The sequence below is a fragment of the Rhipicephalus microplus genome, chromosome 4 (assembly GCF_043290135.1).
Source record: "Rhipicephalus microplus isolate Deutch F79 chromosome 4, USDA_Rmic, whole genome shotgun sequence".
Lineage (NCBI taxonomy): Eukaryota > Metazoa > Arthropoda > Arachnida > Ixodida > Ixodidae > Rhipicephalus > Rhipicephalus microplus.
Genome location: NC_134703.1, coordinates 114150828 through 114171441, shown reverse-complemented (window position 1 = coordinate 114171441; position 20614 = coordinate 114150828). Strand labels below are relative to the sequence as shown.

Sequence of the window (20614 nt, the reverse complement as noted above, 5' to 3'; positions counted from 1 at the left end):
ACGCCTCTTTACTTCGACATGCCTGGCACCACAACCGTCGAGAAGAAGGGGGCGAAGCAAGTTCGCGTGCTGACACGGTAAAACTACAGTGACAGCAATGCTCTGTTACACGTCAGATGGGCACAAGCTTCGCCCGTACCTCATATTTAAATGGAAGACAATCCCGAAAGGAATCCTTTTTTCGAGTGGTGTGATCGTGCGGGTCGGGCCAGCGAAAAAAAAAAATGGGTGCGCGTTGCAATCGATGTCTTACGTTTTTTTTTTTTCCCGCGGTGGAAATCGGGTGCGCGTTACAATCGAGGGCGCGGTAGAATCGAGTAAATACGGTAATAAAGAAAAAGGTACCTGTTAATAGAAGCCATTGATTGAGTTTTATTTATTCTGAAGCAGCACAAAAGCCTTAAAAAGAAGTTCTGAATTGATTCTGACTACCCATGGTTGTTAAAAGCAAAGCAGATGAGTAATGCAAAATTAGTTTATACTCAAAGTACCTTTTTGTACCCCTTCTTTTATTGCATGGCAAGAGCTTGAATACGAATAAAAAAAGTGAAGCTCGATTTATTTCTTTGAAGGAACTTGCAGAGTGTCTACATCAGTGTGATGTCATGAATTTCGACATTCTGGCTGCTGTGATGCTGGAAGTATTCTCATAACTTGCCATGCTCAGCATTTGGCTCCTTTAGTTATATGATATGATCTACCTTTGCCCTTAACAAAATGAACTCTAACTGGACAGCATTCACGACATCGGAAGTCTTTTATGGCATATCCAGCTTTTTATCATGGTGAAAGTTACTTTCCTAGTACTGTCGATAAATCACCAATACAGATCAGCTTTGTGGTTTCCTTCCCCGCTGAATCGTGGTCAAGGGCAATTGAGAACTGAACCAGCAAACCCATGCTCTGCAGTAGGTTATTGTGCCACAGCAGAAAGCAACATGAAAGGGTGCTCACCGAATGGACAATAAACCAGTTAGACCTAGTATTGGGACGCTAGCCACTATTGCGACTTTATGGGAGGGTCAGGCCCCTCCAGCAGTGGCACTGCCGGGAAATATTTTGCACAATTGAAGCCTACAAAGCAGAAGATTGCTTGATATGTGAAGTTTAACGTCCCAAAACCACCATATGATGAGAAGAAGCACCGTCTTGAATAGGCAGTAAGGGCCGGGAAAGTGTTCTCTTGCATAAGTTTGAGTAACCAATAGTAAAGAGAAGTTTCGTCGGGATGATATGAGCCATTAGGCCATCCTTAGGCTACGAATTAAACATTTCTCGTTTTCGATATGCAGGGAAGGTAGAGTCCTCACCTGTTTATCAGCAATCTAAGCCACCTACGTGAGCACACTCTTCCCTTAACGCACACAAACACACGTTCATACAAGTAGCCCTAGTGGGTTAAGGAGAGCTCGCTCGAACGACGGAGACTGGTGCACTTAACACAGCATACACACACAGAACAGAAGTGCTCTCACTTGGGGCCAATGAAGCCTGGTTCACAGACGCATGTGCCATCGACAGGGTCGCAGGTGCCGTCGTTTTCACAACTACATGTGAGGGAGCACTCTGGCCCGTAGAAGAGCTGCATGCATGGACGGGAGCAGGTCTCCCCATTCCAGCCCGGCTTGCACTTGCAGTGACCGGTCCACGGGTGGCACCTATTTGCAAGTGTTCAAAAGTGTGTGACACATTTATGTGTATATTATATCGTTTCTGTGCAGCTGCCACAAGACGACATGACTATAGCTTTCGCTTTAATGATCACCCTTTCGCTTTAATGGCCCCAATCATTGTCACTGCCGAAGGTATAGCCCAACTCATCACGAATCTTAAGGTTTCTACTTCATCAGGTATTGATAACATTAACTCTAAAATACTGAAGAACACCACAGATATTTCCAGCCGCTTCCTCTGTCTCCTATTTAACCAGTCGCTATCATCAGGCGAACTGCCCAAGGATTGGAAGATTGGTAAGGTGATTCCCTATTTAAGTCCGGTGACAGGCACTCGCCCCGTAATTATTGGCCCATTTCACACACATGCATCTCTTGCAAACTACTGGAACATATCGTGGCTTCTCATATCTACGATCACCTTAAATCGCACAACTTCTTCTTCTCCCATCAGCATGGCTTTAGAAAAGGCTACTCATGTGACACCCAGTTATTCGAATTCATGACTGACCTTCACTTTAATATGAACGCTAACGAACAAACTGATTGCCTCTTCCTTGATTTCGCCAAGGCATTCGATACTGTCCCTCATTGTCATTTAATGTCTAAATTGGCCGCACTCCGTATTGATTCATTAATCCTGTCTGGGCTACGAAGCTTCCTCTCTTCGCGTCAGCAGCTTACGGTGATCAACGACATTTCATCTAACCTTTGCGACGTCACATCCGGTGTTCCCCAAGGCAGTGTAATGGGTCCATTACTTTTTCTAATATACATTAATGATTTGCCCGATAACCTTTCATCCACAGTTAGGTTGTTCGCTGACGATTGCGCCATATACCGCAACATTAAATGTTTTAATGATCATTCCGCTCTCCAAAATGACCTTAACCTAACCTTCCGGTGGTGCGAAACTTGGCAGATGTTCCTTAACGCCTCTAAATGCAAGTTAATCTCGTTCACTCGAAAGCATAACAATTCAGCATTTCACTTTAAGATTAATAACGCCGTTGTGTCAGCTACACCATCTTACAAAGATTTAGGCGTTCACCTTACATCGGATCTATCCTGGACTACGCATATAGCAGCTGTCTCATCGAAAGCATCTCAATCTCTCGGATATCTCCGCAGAAACTTGCGCAACGCTCCTTCTAACGTACGCGCATTATCATATATTACTTACGTTCGCCCACAGCTAGAGTATGCATCATCCACATGGTCACCATATCAAGATTACTTGGTACGTATGTTGGAAGCCGTCCAGAATAGGGCAGCGAGATTCATCTCCGGAAACTACGACTATCATTCAAGTATTACCCTAATAAAACAAGACCTTGCATTTCAGTCACTAGAAATACGCCGCGACATTGCTCTTTTAAGTCTGTTTCATAGGTACATATATAGTAACGAAATTCACTGTTTGCCACTTTATTCTCCTGCGCGCACTTCCCAGCGCATTCACAATGCCCGTAGTTTTATGCGCATTCTTGGTCACATGCAGGCATTTAACTTATCATCACTACCTCGAGCCATTGCATATTGGAACGGCCTTCCGGATCATGTTGTATCCATTAGTAACCGTGAAATTTTTCGTGACAACCTGATTTCGTTGCACTCTAGCATTGTATAACACTGTTGCACCTTGATTTTTGTAATCTTTTATATATGTATATATTTTTTCGTCTGCTTTTCTCCTTTATTGTTATTGCGCTTGTATACTGATGCTTCCCTTACTCAATGCCCTTCAAGGTATTTTGAATAAATAAATAAATAAATAAATAAATAAATAAATAAATAAATAAATAAATAAATAAGTGTTGGATCACTTATCCCATTTATTACGCACGCTTTCACTTTTAGTTAAAGTTAAGAACACAAGCATTATAGCATGGACTTGGTAGCTTTCGGACTGCCAAGTCCATGTCAGTCCATTTGACTTGGCAGTTCACAGTGACATCATAGGCACAACGACACAAAATTTGATTGCAGTGCAGAATCTCACAGATTTGGCCCTTCTGAGCAGCAAGCAGTGTTTCGCATGCACTGAGCTGATGTCGATTCCCTAATTTGTGATGCCAGAACAAATCAGCCTTCAAAGGGGCCCTGCCACACTTTTCCAAGAAATTGTCAAATCGCTTCATCAAAAAAGCTTTCACTCTACAGTTATATTGCCTCACGAATCGACTGCCACGAAGAGATTTTAGCATTCGTCACACACGAGTAGAGTTATGGGGATTCGCTGCATGCTTCAAGCACTTCCTCTCTCCTTCCATACCAGTGAGCACGCTGAACGCTATGCAGAGAAGGGAATGACAAGGGGGCAAGAAGCTACCTCAGTTTGTCAGCACGCATCTTGACTTTGAACACTTATTTTTTCGAGCGCACGACTCACTTTCAGTGTTTTTTGGGCACAGCGCTAGATTGATGAACTAGCCCAAGTTTTAAGTGAGGGCATCTGGCGACATCCCGCAGTGGTCGCAGTAACTATGCAGCTCACAATGCTAAAATGTGCACTTTGGTTTTATGGCCCAGTCATTTGGGTTTATTGGTTGATTTGCAGACAAAAGAGGGAACAATCTCTAGCTAACATTGAGAAATAATTGTAAATTCCAGGTTTTATGTTGTGTTATGTTGAATGACTCGCGCATTCTCAGGACCTTTGACCAGTAATCGGCACTTTTTTCTAACGAAGCTGAAGTAAGAGTTGCAGGGCCCCTTTGAGAGAAAGGCTGCTTTTCTAGCATAAAAAATTTTCAACCCTTTCATATAAACCAAACACAATATACATTTCAATAAAAATAATGAGTGTCTATGATTGAAACGACAAAGTGAAAGATTAAGTTTACACTGATGAAGACTGTGAGTAAACATTATAGGTAAGTGATTGCAAAGAGTCTCAAGAGTTGCAACAAAGTGCATGATCAATGTCTTTTGCAGTAGACTCTCATTCAGTTTGCAGTCGAGAAAAATATTCTTTATCACGCCTTTTATACGTTAGGGGCCACCTTTCATACAAGCAAATAAGCACAAAAAAGTAGGTTAGATGAATGTTTGCAATTTCATTCTTCCTTTACTTTCTGGCCATGTTCTAGTATATACAGAAAACTTGCAGAAACTTGGCATTTTAAAAATTCTAGACCACTCTAAAGTTGTGCATCAATCTACACTTTCTATATTAATGTGCACAATATGCCACAGGTAAATACATTCAACGAACTAAATCGGTTATAATGTTTCAACAGCTACAAATATTTTCAAGTCACACATAACCTATCATCGAACAAGTAGTAATGGCTTGTAATGTTTGGCCTGCTGAAAAAGTCCATTGAAACCAGTGTTCTATGACTATTAAACATTGGCCATTAGAAGAATGAAACCTCTTGCTATTCACAGCTTTGTCGAGCTTAACATAGAGGGACAATATACAGTACACATTTAATTGTTAAACAGAACCTGAAGAAACCAGGAAAATCTGTTTCACTCAACAAGAGTTTTCTTTACTGAGAGATGAACAAGGGTGCAGAATTCATGCACATATTTAATCATATCAGCGTCAGTTATGCCAATTAAACAGCAGTTCATTTAATTAGAAATTTTCATTTACTGAAAGTCCACTGTATATCCCCACAAAAATACTGAAATGCTTATCACACTTACATGATTGAATTTTCTTTGTCACACTGGCAGACATGCTCGCATTTTGGTCCGTATAACTCGTCTGTGCAAGCTGTTTAAAATAAAAAATAAGGATGAAGAATGAAGAAAAAAGCTAAGTACAAATGCATCGGTAACTTATCATCTAGAAGAGCAAATAGCCAAAACAGAGAGCTGCTTGCACAAATGCAGTTCATAAAAATTATTTTTACACTTCCAAGATTACCGCCACTCGTTCCCAACAATTTCGATGCCTGTCCCTAAAAACTGACCTAGTGACTAGCACCCCTTTCCAATATAGACTACAGTCGAACCCCTTTATAAGAGACACTGACATAGGAGACAAATGGGTATAAGAGATACCAGTGTGCCTACGGTAAAAGACGGGTTGATAAAAAAGTGCATACAGTACTTAGTACCCTACTTGTAAGAGACATCTTATATAAAAGACAACAATTGCTGCCCAGAGCATGCCTCTTATAAAAGTGTTCAACTGTATTTCACCTACGACATATGGGCGTCACGATCTTGGGCTGTTCAACCGATGTTCTCTTGTTTTTGTGTATTAATAAGGCCATGAAAAATCCTACGCACCAACTCAACACTCTTTATGCGCATGCATCTGGCACAACACTTTTCATTCAGTTGTTAAAGATCTAACACAAAGGTTAATCGTTCTATAGACACCACGCGAACCCATCCGAAGATAGTCTATATGTACTGAGTGAATTCACACGTCCTCTCCCTTCCTTACCTCGACTTTCGCATCGTGGTCCGGTGAAACCAGGAAGACAGATGCATTGACCATTGGTAACGTTGCAGCTGGCACCATTTTCACAGTCACACTTCTGAGAAACAAGAACAACAACAACTTGAGATAGCTGTACCTAACAATGACAGCATACTGTTGACTGTATCATGCAGAAGAAATTCTAGTGAGGTCCCCATAAATAAATGTTCATAACGAATAATATGACCACAAAGCCTAAGACACTTTTGCAGCAAGCTCATGACTGAATCAAATCCAGACTAAACAAAATATGATTGCTTCTGCTAGATCCTCAAAAGCTCATAGAACGAGCAAGATTCAGCTGAACTGGTAATGAACAGCACTTAAGAGAAATAACACTTGCATTTATTCGTAAGCCTCTATACATATCATGAATGAATACAGTGAAACAGTGTGTTTTTAGTATCACAATGACTGCTTTAATCATTTTATTTGGGGCAAGTGACTCAAGCCACTCAACTTACTATATAGGTTTTTTTTTTTTCACACTAATCATGGATGGCTTGTCTTGCACATGGCGATTGCTTTTGTTATCTTATTTTATGCAACTGGTGGCATTGATAGTCTTCTCACTGCTTTCTAGCTCAACCTACTTGCACAATCAATGCATTTGTATTTCACCGTCTAGTGAATTGGCAACCTGTCATGGCTTCACGTGATTGCCTGCCTGGCCTCCATTGTTCGAACACGAAGCCTCTCATTTTCTAGCAATATGGGAGGTTCCATGTCTCAGCCAACTTTGAAACCCCTTCATAGACCTGCTACACACTCAGTGTGGGCTTGCTGTTAATAGTAGTACAAAGGTGCGGTAGGTTTTGGATGCTGCTACATTCGAAGGGCTGAAAAAATGCCCTTCTATATCTTACTTACTTCCCATTTAGCAAAATAATTCAAGTGCAGTCATCAAATATTTTGAGAGAGTTTCATCTGAACAGTAGTATAATCCAGTCATTATTTACTTTTCTCATTGATTCTGCCCTTTGTGGAGGCCTTTTCATTGCAGAATAAGAATTGCAAACTCTTTTCAACTTTTTATGTTTTTTTAACACCCCTTGCTACATGATTTGATTGATTTGTGGGGTTTAACGTCCCAAAACCACCATATGACCCCTTGCTACAGTCGTGTTCTGTTAGCAACAACATTCTGTAGTTTTAACAATGAAAACTCGAGCTAGTTTGGTAGGAATTTATCATAAAAGGGAAGGCACTTAATTAAATACAGATGCACAGGAAAAGAACAAGATGTTTGCATTATCTAGTTCTGTTCTTTTGAGTATATATGTTTGCATGTCTCACATTTTAGCATGAATCTTTACAAGTTGCACGGTGGCAGCAAATATATTTACCTTGCTGCAGTTTAGTCCATACGTTCCAACAGGGCATTCGTCCTGGCAGCGTTCACCCACATAACCAGGACTGCAAATGCATTTGCCCGTCAAGTGCTCACAGAGGGCACCATTGTAGCAGTGGCAACGTTGACTGCAGTTGGTGCCGTGGAAGCCAGCAGGACATGGATTTGCACACACAGCACCCTGTGAAGGAAAGCAAAAGACTGTCTCGCATTGCTTCGACTCGAATGACCCCTGTACCACCTTCGATAATTTCATTTTACCATTTGAGGTAAGCACGCATATCAAGTTCAGAATGCAGTAATTATCAGCAATGCTAAACGCGGCAGTGCCACAAGAGCCCCACACATTCCAGAAACAATTCATTTTCCTCTCTATGCCTTTAAGCTCTGCGTTCACCGTGATGTCAACATGTCATATGCTCGTCATTTACAGGACGTGTTTGTCATCTTGCCGGTATGCATGCTTGCTGCTCTTCCTCCTCGCAGTGCGAGGAACACTCGGCCAGAAAGAGGGATCAGCCGACAAATGGAGTATAGAGAAAGAAAGAGTGAGACGAGCGAGGGCGTCTTGTGCATCATCAACTGCACGCAACTGCGCTGTTATGGCACCGTTTCGAAAAATTCTCACTGCTACGCATTCGACGTACACTCGTGCACAGCTGCTACACCACCACAAAATTTATAACAAGGTATCTTAGGGGCCCTTTAAGCATTATTAACTGTTGAGCATACATGCACATGTAATACGTGTCTCACAGTGACATTGAAGACAGACAAACTTGAAACCTATCGTTTTCATTGAATGCTTAGCTACAGAAGCAGATAACTACCCCATAAAGGTAATACTAGTTACCTTTGTATAATAATAATCTTCACATGCCATGGCTACATAATTGATTTATTAAGTTCAGTAATTTTTCCTGCAAGTTAGTTATATAACTGGTAAGAAGTTCAGTTTGCACAGGCAAGTGTGCTTCTATGAGAGCCTGCATACCTGCACCAATTGATCACACTTGATTGAACTTTTTCATCTACTAAGAGAATAGTATGTACATTTGTGTCCATTAATATACCAGTCAATACCCGTAGCTCGTTTGATGCATCCTAGCACGTGTGTGCATGCAACTGTGTTCAGTTGTCTTGCGTACAATAACTTCTGCTCGGCAAGCTTTACACAACTAAGTTGCAGTCTCGTTGCGGAACATAAACACATTTATTCTGTCATTTGCTCCTCCGATAAGGAAGTGTATATATATTGGGAACATGTGCTAAGTGCAGATACCAAGGTGCACGGTGGCACAGTGGGTAACAATACATTTAATTTTCACAGATTTAACAAACAGCCCTGGACTATGTTATCTGGTTATTGATGACTCACCGTCCAACCCTCGGGGCAGAAGCAGCGCCCAGTGACCGGGTCACAAGTGCCTCCATTTTGGCAGTTGCACTTGTTAGAACACTGATCTCCATGAGTTCCTGCTGGGCACAGCTCATGGCACCTTACGGAAAACAGAAAATGCAGAAATAAATGTGTGAGTGCAGTTTAACAGGAACACTTCAATGAAGACCCATGGGTGCGACGCATGACTCATGTTTCTGGAAGCACACAAATCTTTAAGAAGTATACTACGACATCATTGCTGTTGCAATAACCCATATGTACTAGGAGGCAAAACAATATATAATGCATGATCACAATAGTCAGGCTGAACCACTTGTGTTTTTCATCTATTTCTGGACCAGGCAACATAATTCAAAATAATGACAGAAAATCGTTGCCTGTTCCACAACAGTGCATGAAATTACGAAGCAGTTTTTTTCAGTACGTGAGAAGCGTGCCTATATCCTGCTTTTTACATTTCCCTGCACCGCCCTCTATCATTTTGGTGGGAATTTGGTAGGTACTGGGACAACCAGTACTGCCAGAATCAAAACCTCCGAGATGAGATGTGTCCAAACTTTTCCGCTAGGGCAAGGGTGCACACATCGTGGCATAGTGAAAAAAGTGGATTCTGCACATTTATTATTATCCGATGAGCAACACGATCATCAAGAATTATAGCATCGCGCAAGTTTAGGGCTAAAGTGATGGCAGTAGTGAAAGCTATAGTGCAAGCACACCAGGGTGAAATGAACATTTGAAACATGTACGGTAAAAGCAACGAGATTTAGTACACAAATACATTTTCTAAACACCGCTGCCTGATTTCTCACCAAAACAAGTTATCAAAGCAAGAAGACAGTGCAAATACTCACAAGGGCCCTGTGTACCCAGGAGCACAAGTGCACGCCCCCGATATGTGGTCGCACAGGGCTCCATTCTCGCAGCGGCACAGCTGTCCACACTCGTAGCCGTACTTGCCGCTGTCGCACGGCTCGTTGCAGTCGATACCTTGCCAGCCTTGAATGAGAAGAAGACACCCAAGAGAATTGGGCGATATAGCGCTTCGCAGATGTCGATTTGAGATGGCAAAACCATGCTGAATAAGCTCGCTGCCATCAGCCCCAGATGCCCTACATTGTGTTGCGTTTTTGTAATCTAAATTTGAGGCCAACTAATTAATGGAAATGAACTCGTGGAAATGCATGTAGTGGCAAGATCATTAGCTTTAAGCCCTTCTTAAGTTTCTTACTCGAATAAAATAAGCTCGCTCAGAGGCTCTTGCTACGTTCAGCCATTCCTTTAGTTACACCAGCCGCCTTTCTGATTGGCTTTTAAATATAAAATAGATTTTAGATCGATATAACTTGGTGGTTTGGCTTATTACAGAATGGTAGTGGGACGTAAATGTGGCTAGTCATCTAGAAAAGCATTACACAGTGTTATTGCGTGGAAAACATGGGGAAAGTTATGTCTCATCCTGCAGCATGAAAATGTTTACAGAAGATGCAACACATTCATTGGCACAACAAACCGTACACAATTAAAAAAAGGTAAGAACACTGACCTGGCTTGCAAGAGCAGGCTCCACTCACTGGATCACACCTGGCGCCATTCTTGCATGGGCAGTCCCTGTGGCAAGCTTTACCCCACTTACCATCTGGGCAGGCTGCGGGAAATAGATGCGGTTGTAATTCACGAAAAAAAAAAGAAATACATGATTGCTACAAGAAAATCTATGCCTTACTAATAGTCTGGAACTGTCATTCTAATTACATAACAGCGGGTGGATTGTGCATGCTATGTACGAAAATGCTGCCACAGTATACTGCAAAGCAAATGGGTCCTTCTCAATCGAATGTAAGATCGCATCTGAAAAACGGGCACAACTGCAGTAAGGTGCCAGATTACACATGGAAGCAAGAAAGGCATCTAGAATGACAATCATGGCCACTTGACAAATGTTTGATAAAAAATAGGTTTCCAATCCTAAAGCAGGAGATGTTTGCAGAATCTTTAGAGATTTAGTTGCCAGTAAAAGAAAGTCTAAAATCATCAGAGTCGTATGAACAAATCTGATGTACTGAAAGCCATTACAAGCAGGTAGATCTTGTTTTGTATCACACTTTCAAAAAGTGAAAGGACCTAGCTTTCGTTTTGCAACAGTCACTGCAATTTATATAATGGGGGACTTACTGTATATCACTGATGTTTGCAGCAGAAAAAGGAGAAAGAGAGAAGCAGAGACATTTTATACTGTGGTGCTGCCGCTCACATGAAAGTGCAAAAGCATTGACAAAGTGCTGTTAAACCAAGAAAGCATGCCAGGTGCTCCTAATTGAGAGCAAGCCTCTAAAGAAACATATATGAAGCAATGTCGTGCAAGAAAGGAAACATTAGTCGAAACCTCTAATCAAAATACACTGTGGGAAAAATTGTTTTCCAAGCAACCAGTGCAAAGCGATTTAGGCCAACGACTTTTTCATGCCTTGTGGAAAGTTTCAGTCTTAGTTATCTCAACTACAGCCTTCTAACACGGCAATAAACAATACCAGAACTTTGCGAACTGCACTTAATTGACACTTGACACAGATTAAACTGACCTATAGTACATAGTCCTGAAGTTACGTCACTCATTCGCAAGCAGGGATTTTGCAGGATCATAAAAAACACTGTGGTGATGTCATATAGGTTGTAAATTTAATCAAATTTATCTGCTTTACTAGCTCAATTGAATTGAGTTTGCAGACCTACAATGCCTTTCTTTTGTGCAAAGTTAAGAATTTCCACAACCAGTGCTCCGGTTTACTAAAATTGATTTATTATCTATGGGCAATTCGAACATAGGACACCAAGCTATAAGTCAATGTTCTGCTTTAAAAATTCATTAATAACATTCTTCTCTAAAAATGTTATTAAATTCATCAAACTCAAATGAACAATTCTCTCATAACTGCATTTCTATATTCCATGTTGTTTAGGTTAGGTTCGAGCTAAAGCACTCGCTAAAATAGTTTAAAACCCCAAGATCTAACGAAAGAGACAGGTGGCTTCTTACTACACAAAATTCTAAACAAAATTCTAACCAAGAGGCACTTGGTCACACATCTACGTCATGGTGTTGCATGCTTGTTTTTCAAAAAAAAAATTTTTTTTTCAAGTTGTGGCTTCATTTATACAAGGTGTTTAAAATATACCATGAAGTCAAGCCTGGTCCTAAAAGACATTGCTTTTTTCTGCTTGCTGTTCAGAGGCCAGTGATGGAGCAGAGAGAAAATAGAGATCCACAGCTCCCTGCCAGAATTTTTTTTCAATTTATCACAAGTACATAAACATGTATATGTACAAATGCATGCACAAATGTACATAACGTATGCCCAAACAAGGACTAGTCGAAGTGGAGCACTTACAGAAGTTGCAGGTAGGGCCACCCCAGCCAGGCTGGCACTCGCAAGTTTCGGGGCTGGAGCAAGTTCCGTGAATGCACGGGTCGTTGCAAAGTGCTGAAGCATGCAGAGAAGAGAAACAAAAAACAAAATGTAGTAATAAGCAAAAGAAATCATCCATAGACTATTGCACATCTCTTTGCAAGGATATTTGTTTTCTCTGAACAACACTAAGTAAGTGATGCCAGAGTCCTTCGAACAAAGTCAGTGCACTAGTGAGATGAACATTGTTCATCCTACTCCTCTGCTTCGGGAGAAGACTTATGTGATTTGTGTGAGAAGGTGCTAACTTCTAGTAACCAAATTGCCATAGTGTCTCGCTCATAAAAATTTGTTCTTGTTTTGTGGCAGTATTGAATTGATCATAAAACAGCAAGTGATTCAGGTTAGATATTTGAAAGATGTTGTTTAGTGAAGTATGCACAGCGTGAAATGACGATGGGGATACTAAAAAAGAGACACAGACACATTCTGCTGTCTCAACGTATCCCTCTCTGGAGTTCGCGCTGTACATACTTCATTATAAAAAACCAACTAGCCCTAATTTTCACTCTACTACTATGTTATTTAGACCATAATTAATTTGGAAGGTAGGTTCGATTAATTGTCATTAAAGTAACAAAAGCCAGCTTGAAACGAACATTATTGTCATAAAAGGCCTCTCCCCCAAAGATCTGCAGTAATTTACAAAAAACGAACTGCAATGTGTCTGCAAATGCTTGAGCGGACGTTTCAACAAGCGGACTTGTCGTCTTCAAGGCTGCAACTTGAAGAAGACAAGTCCGTTTATCAGAACGTCTGCTCCAGCACACTATTTAACAAATTTTTATTCACGAGCTTCCATGTTCCCTTGACCAATGGCTCTTCTTTCAAATGCTTTATAATTCGAGTACGAAAACTCTCTGTCCCACCCAAATCGAGTTTCCACTTCATAGAATTTCTTCGGTTACTCAATTTATACGAGCAGTTATCTACTCAGTCACATTACTCAATATACCTCAATCAGAATTCAAACCAGTTGCTCATACAAAACAGCACTGCAGAAAACCGTACTTACGCAAACATCGGGAGCCGTCTGCTGTCTCCACGTAACCCTTGCAGCAGACTTTGACACTACGAGTAGTCTCTTTAGCTTCAGTCTTGTAGGCAACAGTATGAGCAATTCTGATAACAAAAAAAAAAAAAGATGCCCCCGCAAAACAGTTGCAACAAGAACACCGGCCTGATAAACAGCTGCATTTCAGAGTGAACATGCAAGCTAGAACTACAGTGGTGTTAAGCGCAACTACAGTGGTGTTAAGCAAAGCGCAACCAAAACCTCATACCTGTACTTCGAACATCGTGGTGGGAATGCTAGACACCACGTATAGGTACGAACTTGGTAAGGTTTGTTGTATGAAACCCGAACGGTGGTTAGGTACCTGGGTAGAGACAGGAAAAGAGTCCCCGTGCCCAAACAGTGTAAGCATTGTGCTCCAATGATGAGAAAGCACAAATAACGCCATTGTGAACAGTCACTCAGGATTTCTTGCTTGATGTTTTAGTACTTACGATTCTTGTTTTGTACAAACATTTGGTCCATCGTCCAAAGTAAAAGATGTTGGAAACACAATGATGAGAACGACAGATGCATACCTGAAAGGGCAAAAAAAATTTCATTTATTGGTCTTGCATGCCATCTGCACAAGTGAAAATATTTGACCAAAATGAACGTTTGCATGAGTCACAATTGTAACTCTTTAGCATGTAAATGGCACACTTCGGATAACAATGCAGTAGTGTGTGCCATTTGTTTCTCTTGTCCTGCTTCTAGTAACTTCAATAATGCACGAACCCGACTAGCACCGGCTTAAAAAAAAACTGACCTTGATTTGCATCTAAGATGCAGTCTTTTTTATTTTATTATTTTTAATGCTAGAAGAGCCAACCGTTTCATACTGTCATTTAAATTTTGTTTAACTGATGTCCTGTACAAATTGTTTTGTTTTGCCATTGTCTTGCACTTACTGTGCATTGCTGGCAAACCTGTATGTAACAAACTACAAGTCAATAATCAGTTGTATTTAAGGTAGCTTTATAATTGTTCAGTTACATGCAATCAATAAAATGATGTGAGCACCCGGCCTCGTATGCTCAGTAGCAGAACAACACAGCAACCGAGTCAATGTAGCAGGCCAACACAACTGCATAATCATGTCAGATAGTTACTGTCTGAACGCCAAAGAGCAGCAGAAAAACGTGGCTTTCATTTTCAATACAGTATGTAACTGCGTGCACACTAGGTATAATAAAAAGAAAAGTGACTAAGCAAAGAGATAATACTTGATGCAGAGTGGAATTATTAGATAAGGTGAAGGCAGTGCAGAATGCACTGATATCTGCAACAGCACATCGATGGCCAATTGCTTTATACCTCTGGCGTATGGGTACGCACAATGACATTAACTTCCCTATGCTTTAAAATTTAATGCAACTTGTACGGCGCAATATGGGCATATCAAATGGCATTCGCCTTAATGTCATATGTCATTGAATGCTTTCCCTAGAGCCCATTCAACTGGGAGATGCATACTCTCAGCACCAAAGATCGCTCACCTTGGCACACATCAAAAATTTGAAATGACATCTACCCCATTAAAATATTTTATATTTGACTTGACAAATCCCATATTAATTCCCAGTTGCACTAGAATGTAATTCATTACAGAATTGCAATGGCTTCGACATGACAGGTGCCATGTGGGATTCTGAGCCTCAGACTCGACTTGCAAATGACTAAAAATGCTTTGATCCATTGCGGTGTTGTAAAATACAAAAGCTTAAGCTAAAGGCACCTTCATATCCTTACTTCTACGTTTCCCTATTTCTGAATGCAGGTTAGAGTTACTGAATCGCAGGCTTATATTTCATCATTAGCCTAATGTTGTTCATTTCAAAGGCTGCAGATACCATGTGATCAAATGCCATTATATAACATTTGGCCATATGGTCAAACGATATTGACTCACAAACGCCTCCAAAAAAAATTTAGTTAAGGAACTTCATGCCTTAACTAGTGAATACCATTTATCAAGACCAATACTAATCAGACCTGACAGACAATCATGCCAAATGAAGTATAGAGAATGTTATTAGAAGCAATTGCAATGTAATTATGAAGAAAGAAAAATGGATGAAAAGATAACTGGTCGTGGATAGGTACTGTACCTGTGACCTTCAAACAACGTGTTCGATGCTCTACCAACTGAACTACCGCAGCGGCTATTCCCCCTTCCACTTTATGGGGTATGTATATACATTGAAGCGTGGAAGCGTCGGTCAGCACCGCCTGTTGCCATTGTGGCGAGTGTGGGACACTCATTTCTTGCCTGTTGGCGTCACGTGGCATGTCACCTTACTTTACAAGCTGAAGGCATAAAGACTGCCAGAATGAGACCCTCGCTATTAATGAAGGAGGTAAATTTAAGGGCTCATTTTTGTTTGTTAGACACAATACTAACGAGGACAGACAATTGTGCCATGGAAAGTATAGTGAATGATTACATTACAATTACTCCTAATAACATCCCCTATTCTTCCCTTGACATAATTGTTTGTCAGTTGTCATGAATATTGTGTCTAGCAAAGAAAAACGAGCCCTTAAATTTACCCCATTTCCATCATTTATAATGCCTGTGTGGCATGGGTATGATATTACTGTGACAGCAAGTGAGCTCCCTGCTATGTTATACGAAGCTATCATAATTCTGGTGCTACTGACCAGAATTATAAAAGTGTTCATATTGTTCAAAACGTTCCAAACCATTATGATTACGTGCCTACAGACAAAACGAATTTCTGAAGAGACTGCGACATGCGACCCATGTGATGCACAACATACTGTATCCAGGATCAGCCCACATTGCCATATGATGGTCTGCAGGGTTCCTAGTCCTAATCCTAATGCATGGCATCTCCCCATTTAAAGAACTATCCACCAAACAGATACAGAAATCCAGAAATATTAGAAAGCAGGCACAGAGAGGCATTCTATATTGATAGAACTGTTTTTTTTTTTGCCACTGTTGCACCAAGGATACTGGGGTAGTGTCATTTTAATGCACAATACCACACATAGCAGAGTTGTCAATCAGGAAACTTAGTTTCAACAGGGCTACCCAAATTCAAAGAGTACATAGGGGGCGCTGCAGATCTTTTTTTTTTTGTAGCAAAGAACATTCCAATTTCGCCAGGCCCATATTGACCTCACAAACAACTTCTATACTAGCCAAAAGAATGCTGTGCATAGAGACTCTCACTGGACTTCACAGCTGCTGGCAGTCCTGTCTGCAATGAATATTCTTTTCGACAACTGCTCGCTGATTGAGGCCCCGTCCGTAAGCTTCTCTAACAATCTCCCAACCTTAATTTTTCTCTCAATTTCCTCCTTATCCCTTCCCTTGTGAACCACTGCCGAGTCGCACTTTGATACAGACAGTTGCGGGGTTCACTTTTTTTCTTCACTTCCTACTCCCTCAATGCTGTGCATTAAGATGAAAGTAAATGTAATGCGTCCTCTGCTTTTCCAATAAACTTTGCTCTTTGACAAGCTTTTGGTACTCACAACATATGCCTGAGCAGGGAAGCATAAACGGTCATCATCACGACTGGGCTGGTCCGCAGCGGCTGGTGCTCGCCCTCGGTGATCTGGTATGACTAGCTTCAGTTACAGCTTGCTTTGGATTTTGGAACAGACAAGGTTCCACCCTTGCTGGAGCATTTTACCCGAGGTTCATGTCCACCTGTAACAGAAATAATAAAAACGGGATTGTGGAAGTTAGAGACATCCGGATATATTGGTATAATGCAGCACTTTATAGTCAATTGATATTGGAGAGAGGAGGACACGCGCCTTGCTCTTTGTAGGGGTAGCACGAGAAGTTATACACAGGAAAAGAGGGACGAAGAAGGGTTCGCTGTCTAATTTCCACAGTACACCTACGATTGTGTGTGAAAAGCAAGCCAAACTTCGCACCCTTGTCAGCCTTTCTCCCTCTTCTCTTTCCTCCTGATTGGTATAGCAGTTACGGATGCTGTCTGTGTACTTGAATAAACAAATAAAGCCCATATACATATAAAAAAATCAAGTTGCCCAGCCTCAATCGGAAAAGAGAGACTTCAAGTCCAGACACTCTTTGTAAGCGTCGAGTGACCCAGGATAATGCAATTTTTTAATGTTTTTTTTTCTTAACTTGTACACTGAATTCTATGAAAAGATATACAGTCACCCAGAGAACACCGTAAATGCGAAGTCACTCTTTACAAGCGGCACCGCCATGACGTGAATGTATCAGATATATAAGATAGCATAAGCAAAAATTTTTCTCGGGAGGGGGGGAGGGGGCGGCATTTTCTTGAAATGGTCATATTTGTATGTCACGGGGAAATAGTTTCGGCGCACGGTGTGCCTCACCATGGCTACGCCACTGGAATGTATTAACCAACACGCACTTCCAGAAACTTCATGAAACATGGCAGCCCACGTGGACGTGTCTGGAATGCATGACCTGAGATATGCGAATAACAACTGCCAACACCGCCTTAACACCCATGTGTTACCTCTCCATTCACAAAATGTTCTGTCTTCGAATTTATAACAACGCCCCGGAGGGCCGTCCAAAAATTGCCACGGCCGACGATATTTCACGTCGTCCAGGCGGGGTATTGGGAAAAGTTTTCAACCAGCAATAGTCGCCCCTCAGTTATCACTTCATTGGGTACGACACCGCCTCTGCGCAAAGCTGCCTGGGCACCCCACGCGAATGGCACGCCATTTTTTACGGCTCTAGTAACCGCACTGGCACACGATCAACTTCAAAGAGGCGTAACAGTATGATTATTACCGAGAGAAAAAAATGATTTTTATTGAGTAAAACTTATGCGCCTCCGATACAATTACTTCTTATCCACAACTGCGCAATTAAAAAAAAGCGTAGTGAGAAACACGTTTAATTGGCATTCACATTTACGCCGTGGCTGCTCCTCTTCTGACAAAGGTTCTCTTTTGTTGTTTTGTTTTTGTCGACATCTACAAAAAAAAATTGTTTTCATATTTCATATAACTGCCGGCCACTTGTTATTTATCCAGCGGCCGTGTAACTGCAGTCTGACCAGTATGGTGGTTACAGCGTAACTATACCGCAAGTGCCACCTTCGTCAACAAGTGCAGGCATTGCACCCCTGAATCATTGTTCCACGGTTTTCAGTCCAGGTCCATCACCTTGCAGGTTCGCCGTAAAATCGAAAGCCGCCTCCTAATTGAGAAACCACTTTCACGACGTTTAGCAAATCTGCTCGAACGGACGTTGACCATTCGCTTCAGTTGACCAATCAATCGAACATTAAAAACCTCCGTTGTTCTTTTTAAAAATTACAATAAATGCTGTCTGCCAGGAAGAGGCGTTTTTGTTTTCCTCTTGCGCGCAGCACAAGGAGTGAAATATCGTGTATAACAGAATGACAGAAAGCTCAGCATGGTTCAGCAACCTCAGCTAGCAAAAGCGGACACAAGAGAGTCAGGACAATACAAACAAACAATACAAACGGCCTCTGTGTTGTCCTCACTTCTCGTTTGAGTTTGCGTAAGCACGCCCCAGCGCCTTTTATCTTGTAATAACCCGAGCGGAAGTCAAAAACACGGGGCTGAGCGCCCGATAGGTTGAGTAATGGCAACATCCCCGCCCTCCATCTCAACTACTGTGCGCTGTCAAAGTTCTTCCGACTGCCGCTGTCGCCGAGAACGAGTCGAAAGGGCACGGTGACTCAAGCGAACGCGACAGATTGCGCGACCTCCTCAGCTTCCCATCTTGACGCGGTCGCAACGGAAAGCCGAGCCGAACCTGATACCGGCATCGCGGCGTGTGTGACTAAACCGGCCCCAGTCGTCGGGGCACATCTCTCGATCGTGAGCTACGCCAGGAAAACACGCCAGACTAGTTCGGCCGCACTTATACGAGAGCGGGGTGCGCGCGCGTCGGGGCAGCAACCGCGCCTGCCACTGACGCACGCGAACGAATCATCGCGTTCACAACATCACTGAAGGCTGCGGCGAGGCGTCTAAGACAGCCTTGTATATAGGAGGACGCTTGGCAACACACAACTTTGTCGAGCGATTCGGTTGTCCGTTTCGCAACACTTATTATAACACCGTAACGCTCAGCCGACCACCATTAGGAGTATCATATACATGATACTCCTAATCTTACGGCTGAAGGCTCAAGATGCTGATTTAGGCCCAGAAAACCAACACACGATGCTATTGGTTGAATATTTACGCTGGAGTGAAGTTCCAGGCTAAGGTATTTCAACAAATCAGGGACTGCTTAATTACGAATGCTAATTAAAGTTTATCTATGGCCTATGACGTAGTCGGAGGTGGGTGGGGTCACCACTGAAGCATTTTAATTTTGCACATGTTTACATAACACGCACACGTCAAGCGCACCCACGATGACTAACCCCCTCCCCCCCCCCCTAAAAAAGTAGATGTACGCCTGTTATATACTATTTATCGCTTCATTGTTTCTGCATACCTGTATTCATAAGTGCACTGAAAATAAAGCGCGAAAAAGCCATCTCAACGTCATTATGAATGTAATACTGTGATAGCGCGTAACAAGGACGAAAGCGAGAGCACGACGATCCTCACATGAGCTCCGATTACGGGATCGCTGCGGATTTCCCGAGGGCACCGCTCTGCGGGGCACCTGCACGCTGGTTTCCCAACAGCACCGCACGGTCGGTAGCGGCTCTGGTGGCTCTTCGGAAACAACGCCCGCTATTAACCGCCCTCTAGACCCCCAATAGTGGAGCGACCCAGATTCGTGGAAGTACACTACGCCACTTCCCGATCGGCAAGCTGCAAAACTTCCGCGAATTCGGGCGCAGCACAGAGTGGTTGCTCACGTGACAACTCCGTCCTTGCGTCACCGGCTGCCGCTTCCCCGTAATCCGCCCGTAATTTACAGTACGAGTGACTAAGCCCTCGGTGAAGGCCAAGTTAAAGGGAAAACAAAGTGAAACAAGAAATATGTTTAGACTGACAACTTGTTCTCTGAGTAGTTTACCATCGTCAATTTCACAGACGTACTAAGAGAATATCAAATAATGCCGAAAGCTCTTTACCTCTCTCTCTTTTTCGCGCTAGAACCCCGACGTTGACACACCATGCACTGTGATATCACAGTCAGCATGGCGCTGCGTCAGTACAGAAAATCATACTTATTGCTATGTAAAAAATCACATCTGGCTGCTCAAGACATCGCTCGACAGACTTGATTA

At 42.1% G+C, this 20614-nt stretch overlaps 1 protein-coding gene and 1 non-coding gene across 3 annotated transcripts in view; both read right to left on the bottom strand.

Moving 5' to 3' along the window:
* The window catches only part of LOC119172290 (multiple EGF like domains draper), a 95963-nt gene that overhangs the window by 19786 nt on the left and 55563 nt on the right, over positions 1–20614 (bottom strand). For both annotated transcript variants that reach the window (XM_037423342.2, XM_075893531.1), the window contains exons 2-13: positions 16899–17076; positions 13847–13930; positions 13621–13716; positions 13353–13459; positions 12260–12352; positions 10417–10518; positions 9725–9869; positions 8847–8967; positions 7464–7649; positions 6082–6175; positions 5331–5400; positions 1476–1658 (exon numbers count right to left, since the gene is read on the bottom strand). In XM_037423342.2, the coding sequence (XP_037279239.2) occupies positions 1476–1658; positions 5331–5400; positions 6082–6175; positions 7464–7649; positions 8847–8967; positions 9725–9869; positions 10417–10518; positions 12260–12352; positions 13353–13459; positions 13621–13716; positions 13847–13930; positions 16899–16936 (1319 nt within the window). In that variant the 5' untranslated portion in view covers positions 16937–17076. The remainder of the gene's footprint in view (positions 1–1475; positions 1659–5330; positions 5401–6081; positions 6176–7463; positions 7650–8846; positions 8968–9724; positions 9870–10416; positions 10519–12259; positions 12353–13352; positions 13460–13620; positions 13717–13846; positions 13931–16898; positions 17077–20614) is intronic.
* On the bottom strand, positions 17936–18077 carry LOC119173034 (U4 spliceosomal RNA). Its single transcript, XR_005109989.2, has one exon. It is a non-coding gene; the product is annotated as a U4 spliceosomal RNA (small nuclear RNA).